The sequence below is a fragment of the Serinus canaria genome, chromosome 1 (assembly GCF_022539315.1).
Source record: "Serinus canaria isolate serCan28SL12 chromosome 1, serCan2020, whole genome shotgun sequence".
Classification (NCBI taxonomy): domain Eukaryota; kingdom Metazoa; phylum Chordata; class Aves; order Passeriformes; family Fringillidae; genus Serinus; species Serinus canaria.
Window position 1 is genome coordinate 4,399,002 of NC_066313.1, and position 12,139 is coordinate 4,411,140.

Here is a 12,139-nt window from a genome sequence, read left to right on the forward strand (position 1 = left end):
AAGAATTGCATTTTTTTAGTGAGAGTACAGTGGGAAGCAGAGTCCAGACTTCAGTAATAGAGCATTTCTCAGCTGAACAAAATCAACATCATATTTTCTTTAGCTTCCATCATCTATTTGTGAACCCTGAAGATATTTAAAAGATGTGCAGATGGGGCACTTAGGGACATGGTTTAAAGGGGGACTTGGCAGCATTAACAGTTGGGCTTGATGATCTTAAAGGTCTTCTCCAACCTAAACGACTCCATGACCTGTGTTTGTATGTACACTACTATGCCATCACTCTCTACACAGTTTGAGAACCAAATGGGTGCTTGCTGCTGTGATTAAACCGTGTTTCCATTCTCCATGCAACCCCTATCCAATAGGTGAAAACTAACTTCAGTTCAGAAAGTGCCAACAGCAAGGTTCATATAAAAGACAGGTAAAATAACACTTGATGGAAACAGAAGTCCCATCTATATACAGCACTTAGGGGCCACAGTTTTACTCTTTCCAGAAATGACTCCTCTACATTTCTGTTAAAGTTTGTTCAGAGGTCTCACTAGGTAAGATAACTGCCTTGGCTTGCTTTTGCTTCTTCACTTACTCCCATGTAACTAAAACCTGGTTATTTTCCTACATTTTTGCAATCTTTTCCTAAACTGCTCGGAAGACATGAAAACCTACCAATTACCACAAAATAATTTGGGTGTGAGAAGAAAAAGAAAAAAACAAGTGGGTTTTTTTGTTACTACCCACAGGAAGGGAGACTCCAAGTGTGTTGAGCTGCAGGGAATTTCTAGAACAGATGATGCAATCTTTAAAATTGCATGACTGAAATGAAGCTAAACCAGCTTTAGATTTGCATGTTTATTCATCATGACAATCAGATTTTGTTCAGTGCCCACAGGCAGGTGTGCATAGTAACTCCTACTTCAAAATTCCTTCCATCATCTACATTCTTTGCCATAAAAACCTAGGTTATCTACTGAGCAAAAGAGTCACAGTTGTTGAACAACAACAGGTGGTTGTTACTCCTTGGAAACATCTGTAAAAGCAAGCAGGCATAAAATGTGATTAGTAAAATAGACTGTCCAAAACCTCACACTGCTATTTTGACCTGCAAACAGCTTACACAGGTCACATTTCCAAAGACTAAGCCACTGCTCAAATAAACACTGACATAATATCAAACTTTCTACCGTCCATGTAAAGTATACCTAAGGTGGCCCTTTGATGCATCTGGTGTGGGGGTTCTGTGTGGGAAGATTTGGTTGACTCCCAGGTTTTCAATTCTATGCTTTGGGCCAAGTTTACAAACTTAAGAGACATACATGCAGCCAAAGATCCACAGATGTATTAAAAATATTCCAATTTTAAACTGCATCAAATTATTTTGCTTAATTAGTCTAAAATTCCAATTCAAAGTGAGTACAGGGACTCTCACTGGTCTGAATGCAACTTGGTTGCCTTTCTCCAAAGAATGGTATATAAGAAGGTCTGCTGGAAAGAACCAGAAGGATTTCGTCTATCTTCATTCTTTCCAGTAAACTTCAGAATTCCCTCCATGCAGAAATACAAAGGGAATGAAAAAGTAGTTGGCTAAATATATAAAACTAATTCCTGACAAATAGCTACCATAAGTCAAAGGAAACAACCTACCACCTCCTCATTGAATCAAAGGTTTTGAATTACTTGTCAGTGGTCAGGGAATGAAAAAAATACAGATAAGAAAACCTACTGGAGGGCAAATACTCCTCATTTCAATAGGAAACTTGTGCGGGTTAAAAAAATTATCTGTTTCTGAGAGAAGCAGCTGCAGGCCTCACCTTAGGTAAATAGGTGAAGCTGTTCTAGTTAACTATCTTCCAAAAAGAGCTTCAAAAATCATGATACCATTTTAAAAGAGCACTACTGTGCAAGTGTGCTGAAGAAATGCTCCAGTTATCATTTCTTAAGATGGAAATATGAAAAAAGCCTCCTAGGTGATAGTTTGGAACAAAGCAAGCTCCAAGACTGAGCTTAAAATCTTCATGGCTCCCAACAAACAACTTAGGCACTCAGAGAAAACAACATTTTCTTTAAATTCAAAGAGATCAGTTTAAATTGAAATTTAAATCAATTTAAATTGAAAGACATCAATTCCCTCTCCCCAGGCCTCCCAAAACCAAACTCAGGGTGAAAAAATCCACATCACACCTGCTTACTCTCTGTTCTACTACTTGCATCTTAAACTCTCTTTGGTTTTTGGAGGCACAATGTCTTCCCCTCTGTATGCAGCCTTAATTTTGGAAGGAATGCTACCCTGGCTGTTTGCATTTATGACAGGATGCCCATGCCTTTTGAAGAAGAGCAAGGAAAGTGAAGTGAGTCTAGCATATGAGAGGCCTTGCTTTTAAGGTACTCAGTAAGATGTTGCACCACTCCCATAGAATCCAAGAAATCTGATAAGGAGCTGGATAATGAAGCTGTCAGAAGCAGAAGGTCAGCACATTGTAAGGACATGAAAGGACCAGAATGCCACTTTTGCTCAAGGTAAGAGTTAAATACAAAACCCTGTGATGATTAACAGACATGGCAGATACAATCACATGTATCAGAATTTTAAAAGTCCAGGGTATTAATGTATTTTCCATCTTCATCCCAACATCCACAACTGCTGGAGCTCGCCAAAACCAAAAACAGCCCAAAAAGAGTGGTAACTCTCCATGTCCCATCTCTCCTTTCTTCTTGGTTCCAGCACCATCTTGGACAGCTCCCTGTCCTGCCCCTTCTGGTAATTCACCATTAGCTTGTTTTGGTCTGGGTGCTCCACCCCCAGCCAGCAATGGGATGGAATTTCACCCTGACAGTCAAGGTCCAGTGCAACCCAAGCATGTTTAAATTCTAGCATAAATTCAGCCACACGCTCAGCTACTTCACAGAGCTGGTTTGGATGAAGACTAATACAGTGCTACACCAGGGAAAGGAACAGAACTGAACGTGGATTATTTTATGGCATTTTGGAATTGTACCTGCAGAGGGTAAAGGCATGACAAAGTAGAGCAGGCAAGGTAACATTGCACCTGCAGTTAGGAGAACAACTTACTCTCAAAATTTTAGATTATAATAATCAGACTTCAGCCTGAGTTTGTAAACTGCATTAGAAAGGAAGAGGGGTGAGGAACTGCAGATCAGGGGAGATGTGGAATAAAATGCAAGAAAGAACTCAGAAAGGGAAGGCAGCCAAGGAGAAGGATGATTTCAAAACCAGCTGGAGTGGGTATCTGCGCTGTGCTCTGGGAGATATCTCCCAGCACCACCACATTTTCCCAGGTCACCTCTCTCTTCCCATCTCTGCTGAAAGACAGAGATACGCCCAATACTCAGAAATTGTTGTTTCCTAATACCAAGTTCAGCATTGATGATTGCCTGATTTTAGCAGTTGAAGAATAGTTCATGGTCTCTCTCCTACAGACTTCCTTCTTATGGAAACTGGAAAATCCGTCTTTGGAAATGAAGCAATGCAAACAAGTATCCTTAGAATCCTTCCAAATACTACGCTTACAATAATTGTTATTTTGCTGCTATGTCAACGAATGTCATAATAGTACAGCTTCCACAGTCATATAACCTTGGCTTTCACAGTTCTGCATTCACACAGCTCTTACAAGAGAAGATGCATCAAACAAACAAAAAGGTTGAGATTTTTTGGAAAATTTATGCTGCCTATAAAAAGGAGATCAAAAGGGTTTTACTGTAAGTAAGATATTTTTCTTACTTTCCCTTTCTCCAGCAGATACTATGTAAACTGTCTGCCCCCAACTGAAGCTTGGAAAAGATTTCTCTAACTGTGCAATACTGATGACCAGTTGGTCAATACATGTTCTTAAGAAAACAGCCGTCCAACAGCTCCTGTACTCATATGTTTTGGTTGTTGTTTTTAATTGGTCTGAAATATGGGTTCGTTTTTCAGATGCTTAAAATTGAAGTCCAGTTAGCACAAAAAAATTAAAGTCATAGCATATTTCAGGCACTGTATTGTGACCAATAATAAAAAACCCAAGTTTGTTAACTTCCACGAAACTTAGATGATAGTTGAGAGAACTACTGATGTTGTCATCTTTAACCAGTGGTAACTGTTATTTTTTTTTCCTGAGAACACCACCTCTGCCAAATGTAAATTCACGCTCCACAGTAATTTCTCTTAACATTTTCAAGTCACAGTTTAAAACAGGAATGACCCAAACAAGCATCCACTGAAGTTTAAAAGATAGAATATTAGTGTTTACACAGCAGACTCAAGTGATTTACAAATGTCACTGGAAAGCAGACAGTTAGAGAAAGTTACAAAAATAAGAACTCTGAGTGTTTATAAAAATCATCATCAGGCATTATCTGGGGAGCACAAGCACTGACAGAAAATCAATGGCACTTCCAGTTCCTCAGCATCCGAGCTGAAAGCTGACTTCTTTTCACTCAAGTATGCACTGAGCCCAGAACTATAATCTAAGTACCCCGATCAGAAGACTAAAATTACATTCTTTGAGTATTCCTTTCAGAGCCTAACATCTGCCAAGTTGACTAATACAACTGATGCTTGAGCTCCCAAAGAACATCACAAATGCCATCAATCACTATCTCCAGGGGTTTAGGAGCACTGTGTTTTAAAACAAAGCAATGACTGCAGAACAGAGAGTCCTCAAAAATTCTAGATTACTTTAGCTCATATAATTTAAAAATCAGGATACAAAACTGGAAGGAAAGACTGGACACATTTAAACTAAAGAAGCAAAATTCCAAAAGTTTTAAACACCAGTCAGAGTCAAACTTTTGTAATAACTAACTTTAACATAATGTTAGAGTATAAAAAAATACAGTCATTGCATCTACATTTAACATGAAAGGACCTACATGCAGCTTTACAATCCATCCATTTAATGTCGTGACCCCCCACCAAAATGATGAAATATTTGCCTAAGTGAGCAGAGTTCTGCTGAAGCAGATGCAATGCTCCTGTGATAACTGACTGATTACCTTTGAATAAAACAAATCCTCCTCCTTACCAGCTCAGCTGAGGTGAAATTGCTAAAGTTGCACTAAAAGAAGCGCATTGGGAATGTGCTCTGGAGAATGCAGGGAACTGTGGCCAAACAGGGGAGGAAATCTGAATTTTCTCAGAAGTTTACACACATCCTCCAGCTACAAGGAATCCACAGGGATATTTAAAACCATTGTTCCCTTGATGCTGTTTATGATCATGAAATATTTACGGCCCATATGTGTGGTTTTGAAATAATGTTTTATATAATCTTAAACCCTTAAATACATAATAAAACACTTCGGTGCAGAAAAAAAATTGATACCTCTCCCATTAAAATACAACGACAATTATAAAACCTGAGATGCTAGCAACAAAACACACTTTAATAAGCAGGCAGAATTCCTTTTCACTGAACCCATATATTGGCACAAAAATCCAACCTCTCAGAAAAAGAAAATTAAATAGTGTTAACTTCATCACAACTCCAGAGTTTAAAATAAGACTCTTATTATCAAACCATGAAGAAAAAAATCTGATTTTCCTCATACAAGGTAACCAGACTTCTCTCAAAGCAACAAGTTCCCCCTCATCAGAATTTTCTCTTCCCAAACGCTATTCTGAGCTGAGAAAAGATTCTGAGCTAGGTTAAACTACTTACTTTCCATTCAGACTGTCATTTCTCTTACATACAGAATGAGCATTATATTACTTCCAGAAAGGACTTAAAGCATGAGATAGCATGGTTAAGTCATAGTGGCTCAATGAGCTTCTTCAATGACTTAGAATCTGGTCACATCTTAAAAGTGTGTCAAAAGGCAGATTGGCCCTGACACAAAATCTGTTCTTCCCTGCCAAATTTTAAGGTTCTGTTCTAACACACTAAGAAATTACAGAAAAGCTGGCTAAAATTTTTTAAAATTTTGATATATTATGCTTTCTCCATTTGACTTGTTCTTGAGAACTGTTGTGACAGCTTGAATGAAATCTAAAACGGAAACAGGATCAGGCAGTGGCCCACATCTGCCAGGGAAAATTTCAACCCAAAAATAAACGATGAAGTTAGAAGTGCCAAAGGTATGCTCTGCCAGGAAAAAATGAGACAATTTATGGAGAGCTAGTGCCACCAGAGCTTTGGCAGTATCAGAAACATTACAGATAGAAAAAGTGGGGAAGGGAAATCTTATATAAAAAGTGTGGATGGTATTCTAATAAAGTAGGTATGAATAATGCCCTGGATGCAGTAGGGTTAATGACAAAAGTATTTCCAGGTCTCTAAAATCAAAGGGTGCAGGCTTTTATTTGTTTGGTTTTGTGGGTTTTTAAAATCTCACTCAATAGGTAAAGTTAATATCCATTCAATTCCACCAGAATATATCTGCACCAATTGATCATTTCCTACCTGTGTTCCCGTCCCCACTCTCCATCGATGGTTTACTGGTTTCTGACGGATTGTTCATTCTTGAGTCTGCATTAAAACAGAAAGAAAGATAAAACAATACAGCAAAAAAATCCCCAAATCTGCTCATACCTTTTTGTTCAAGGGAAGTACAGAACAGCAGAAATTTGCTATGTACCTTACCCTAATTTAGATTTATAACACAAAAAAGAACAACCAAAACCAGAACACAATAGTGAATCTTCCAGATAAATATTATTTCAAAATTTTCTATGACATTATTCCCATATGTGAAAACATGGTATTAAGGGAATAAAAGACAGCATGCTGGAGGGCAATGATAGGTAGGAACTTAATTTTCAATACAATGAAAGTCACAGAAGAAAATAAAGGAGGGGGGAAGAAGGAACAGTGATTACACCAAGATTCAAAAACATTAAGTCTGACCATCATGGCCTACATTATTCCTGTATTTGCTCCCTATGCCCCACCCCACCCCAACAAAAGAAAGGAAATTCAGTCATTATAATTAAATTGATGCCGTTTTCCTAATACTGCATTTCTATTTTACTGGAATGTCACTGACATTAAGTTATGTTATATTTCCTATATATTCAGGCAAAACCATACAAATATAAAATATTTCCTCTTCTTTCTCCCTCTGGATGAATGTATTGAAAAGTCTGTTCCTGGTTTCAAAGCCTGTCAGCTGAATACAGTGCAATGCAGAGGGCCTCTCCAGATGGCAGACAGAGAATATAGTTTCCTTATATAGGAATCTATACAGATGTTCTGTGTACAGCATCAGCTTTCCAGCTTATTACCTCCTCATTCCTTGCCACCGACCCCAGTGTGCCACATTATCACAAACCAAAATTACAAAAAGAATCTCAAGACAGAACAGCTCATAAAATGAAGTGTAAGCAAATCCTTGAGCACACTCTTCCATTCCCATAATGAGCTAAAAGCAAGTTCAATGAGCTTAAAATGAACCCTTTACTCCAGGATATTCTCTCACTAGGTGCTTAAAAGGTTACCTCCGTCATGTACTTTCATCAAAGCAGCGATTTCCAAAATACTAATAGGCTGAAGAAAAACACAGGAGCAGCATTAACTGTGCTGCATCTTTACCCCAGACAGTTCCAAGAATGCCCAGACTGCCTGGCAGTCAATGAAAGCTGGAAATGAGAAGATGGACTACTGCCATGTGCCATCACCTGCTACTACCAGTGCAGGAAAGACAGGGACCTGTTGGAGTGAGTTCAGAAGCCACCAAGATGATCAGAGGGCTGCAGCACCTCAGCCATGGGGAAAGGCTGAGAGTTTGGGTTGTGAGCCTGAAGAAGACTCCATGAAGGCTTTACAGCAGCCTTCCAGCACCCAAAGAAGCCTGCAAGAGAGCTGGAGAGGGAATTCTTAGAAGGGCATGTAGTGACAGGGGAGACTGGCTTTAAACTGAAAGAGGGCAAGTTTGGACTGGATATTAGGAATAAATTCTTACTTTGAGGGTGCTGAGACACTGGAACAGGTCACCCTCTGGAACACAGAGATGTGATGAATGCCCCATCCTGAAAGGTTTTACGGCCAGCTTGGATGGGGTTCTGAGCAATCTGATCTAGAGCAAGGTACCCCTGCCCATGGCAGGGGGGTTGGAGGGTTGAAACTGGATAATCTTTAAGATCCCTCCCAAACCAAATCATTCTATGATTCTGTGATCAATATTTTTAAGCCTAATATAATTTTCCACATGAACAACTGTGGCAGTTGAACCCAATAGAGTTTTGAAAATCCAGAGGACTGTAACAACCACAAAACTTCCCCTGACAAGCTAATAAAACATCTCTAGAGCCTCAACTCTTCTCAGAAAGTTCCTATGCCTATTCTTAAACCTTTCAAATGTTCAGTCATGTGTAAAAGAGATCTGGACTATAAGTGTTACCCTTAGTATAAAGGCAGATGTGTTAAACTGCTTTTTGAAAGGAGGAGGGAATAAGGAGTAACTTTGCAGCTGAGTGCTGTTGGCCCACACTTCAGCAAGTTTTGCCCCATTTTTCACAACCTCTGCTTAGCACATTCAAGCTAAAACAGAAACAGAACGTGGGTTCCACTGACTATACAGCAATGTCTGCTCTTGACTTGGCCCTCTATGCTGAGAAATCTATGTTTCTGTCTAGACATGGTATATATCACAAATTGAGTTTGTTGTGGCAACAGCACATTTGTTTAGAGTGATTATAGGCAACATGTATTTGATAAGCAACATTACTTCATTCCTTTACACACAGATGGCTACTGAAATTTCACTTTAGAGAACACCAAATGGGAGTCCTTTGCCTTGGACATAAATATGAAGAGTCCTCATCCAACAGGAAAATGAGTAAAGAGTTCTTGCAAATCAAATACATTTGGTTGTGGAAACCAGGCTAACTCATGAGGCTACTGGACATAGGATGTAATTTTTAAGCCCAGAGCAGAAGAACAGCTTGAACTCAAGATACAACTGACCACAAAAGGGAAGAGCAAAGGATGAGAAAGTTGTCTCAGAAACATAGAATTCATTTGCTGAACCACTTCAGAAAATTCATGCTAGTAAAACAACAGAGGGCCTCCTGTTGCTGGTTTGTTGCAGGAATTGAAATATTAGGGCCAAGGTGCAGGTTACTAATGATGGAATAAGCAATACAAACTAAACCCAAATTGGGGACACAGCTGTCCTGTGCACAGAACTTGAGCAGGGCAGTCACTGTTCCATCCTATGAGGAAGCTCACACAAGAAGCCTTCCTACTTGATGAGCAAGTTTGCTCAGTCACACAAAGTTATAACTGTACAGACCTCTTTCCAAAAAGCAAGCCAGGACACATTTTTCTGTCAGGCTATGCTACAAAAATACAACCCTCTAGAATAGGTTTTTTATTACTAGTCATGCACAAAGTTTACTTAACTACCAAAAGCCTGTCTAAATGAAGAATATTTTATTGTAAAGATCCATCCTTAACAAAGACCTCAAACACTGCTATTGAAAAAAGCAGCAAGTTGGAAGAAGAAACATCTTTCTGGTAGTACTCAGGTTCAAGCAAAGGATAGCATCCATTATTTCACCAGCTGACTATTTCTTGTTCAATCTGTGGGCCTTCTGCATGTAAAGCATCAAGAACAATGCAGCTATTTCCATTGCAAATGGTATGACATCCATCTGAAGCACAAAACTGCTACCAGCAAAACAGGCTCATATCCGCGGGATACTCAACCTACCGATTCATTCTGTGTTGAATAAAAAGGCTACTTGGTTTATATGTGCTCGTGCAATTTCTGCTTCAAACTTAAAAGAATAAACAAATGAAGTGGGCTAAAAAACCCCAAGCCTTAATGCCTTCACCTTTTTTCCTTCCTTTAGATCTTCCTTGGGTTTTAAATAAAGGCCCTGGGCTACAACTTCTGCCAACATTATCTAAAAACAAACTCCCCAGAAGGAAGGATCGAAAGCAGCAGGTGCATGATTGAAATCAAACTCTCAGGAGTGAATACATTCCATGCTGCTACTCTGTTAGCAGGGCTGAGGTGTCGCCAGGCAGTGCTGTGCCAGCCTTTCACACACCCTCAGGAACATTTCCAAAGGCATTCAGGAGAAAGAAGCAGTGGACACCAGACCAACCTGAAGCGTTATAAAGACTGCACACAGCTAGCAAAGCAAAGAAAACCTTAACATGGGTATACAACATTAACTGTTTCCTTTCACCCATTAAAGTGGAACTGCCTAATATTCCATTTGCAGGAGCAAAAATGATTCATTTATGTGCATGGGAAAAACATAGTTTAATGTGAGTGAAAAGAGGATAAGAATTATTTAGAAATTCATTTTCAAAACCCACATCATATTCAGAAAAAAACATACTAAAATGTCTGCTTTAAAATTTACCATTCAAAAAAATATTCTTTTACTTAGAGATATAAGTTCTTACATGAACTTATATGATGGAATGAAAAGATTTTAAAAAACTATGTGTGTGTGTGTATATATATATATATATAATAATATATATCTATGTGTGTGTGTATGTGTATATATATATATATATATCTATATATATATATATATATATACACACACTTTGAGCTTCGGGGGGGGGAGGAAAGCCTTGAAAATAAATAAAGCCTATTGTAAAATTGAGATGATCCATTACTATAAATAACTTTAAAAGACACGAAGAAGGAATTATGGCATGTCTGTTCTGCAGTCCTGATGGAATCTCAGTGCAGGAAATATATTATCCCAGTAACCTTAAGCACAGCTTGCAACGGTATCAATGGCAACCACTGTGCACTCCCCCTTATTTTCTATTACACACGAAGAACCTTGCTATATTAAAAACACACAGACATAACACACATTCTGTTGTGGAATGGCTCAATACAGTTACTAAATTCCTTCAACACTCAGGCTCACTCTCATTCATTTTAATGCTTTAAAATGCATAACACACAGACATACAAGTCAAGTCCAGTGTTTGTTAGAAGGCAAATGCTTCTCAGACTGAAATCCTAAAAGCAAAAGGTCTGCATTAATATCACCCAAGTCCGTGGAAAGGAAACAAATTCTCCTGGAGCCAGGGAAAAGAAGGAAAACAAACAAACGAACGAACAAACCAACCAAAGCATGTATTTCCCTGGTACAGATCGAGCTATCCATCTAGCAGGCAGCTATTTGCTGCCGATTCACTGGTGAGCTTCAGCCCCACAAATACCTTCTGCATATGTGATTAAGCCACTATGCATAGTCAATCTCCCAGCCTCGGTGTCCATAAGAAAGAGCTGAGCTGGTACCCACCTAGAACGTAGTCGCTGCAGTCCAGCATTGCTGTGGTATCCTCTACAGGTTCAGATAGTCCAAGGAACGGGAGAATGGCAATTTCTATCAAATCTACACTACTGCTCTGACTGAACATGAAAGGGAGTGGGGAGGTGGGGGGAGAAATACAACTTCAGTTACACCATAGCAATCTTCAACTGAACAGGGAAACTTCAGTTGCTGTGTGGAGTTTTAGTCTCTCCTACTAGCTGTGTCTGACATTGTCAAGGCGACTGAAGCGTGAAAAGTTCCCCTTTTTGTAATAAAATAGAAACAAAGATTGCAGCTGGCAGTTTCCATAATGAAGCTTAATCAGTATGCGCCTGATTAGGGCCTTATGCAAATCTCCTCTCGTTAGCACAGCAGCCAGCACTTTGAAGTCCATGAACAATTCATTTGCAGAGTACACTGAAAGCGCTCCCTGCATAATTTAAATCACGGTATAAATATTTATCAGCTCATTTGCATATTAATTGGCAGTGCATGAAGGGAAAAATTATCTCCCGAGTGCCAGCATAATAATTAGGGAACAAAATGAATTTTCTTCCAATAGCTTGGCTTCTCAGCCCTAACTCAAGCACAGTACCACAGGGGATCAGGGAGGGGAAGAGACAGAGTTCTGTTCAAATGCCACTGAAATGACACGTACAAATTAGAAACAACTCTACAGACTTAAGCACCTTTAATCTTATTCCTGCTGGCAACAATAACATCAGTAATAAAGGGGATTTGGAAAAAGCTTTCCACACAATCCAAATAATCCCACGAAAACAATTAGCAAGGTAGAAGCTGAACACAAAGCTGTCAAGCCGGGGCTCGCACATCTGCGTGGAGTTTTCCACACGCAAACACGCACTGTCTCAGCAAGGTCCCAGGCAGGGAAGAGAGTCC

At 39.2% G+C, this 12,139-nt stretch overlaps 1 protein-coding gene across 9 annotated transcripts in view; it reads right to left on the bottom strand.

Annotated features, from left to right (window-relative positions):
• POU2F1 (POU class 2 homeobox 1) overlaps positions 1-12,139 on the bottom strand; it is a 107,055-nt gene that overhangs the window by 40,987 nt on the left and 53,929 nt on the right. For all 9 annotated transcript variants that reach the window (XM_050971187.1, XM_050971186.1, XM_050971198.1 and 6 more), the window contains one exon: positions 6,405-6,470. In XM_050971187.1, the coding sequence (XP_050827144.1) occupies positions 6,405-6,470 (66 nt within the window). The remainder of the gene's footprint in view (positions 1-6,404; positions 6,471-12,139) is intronic.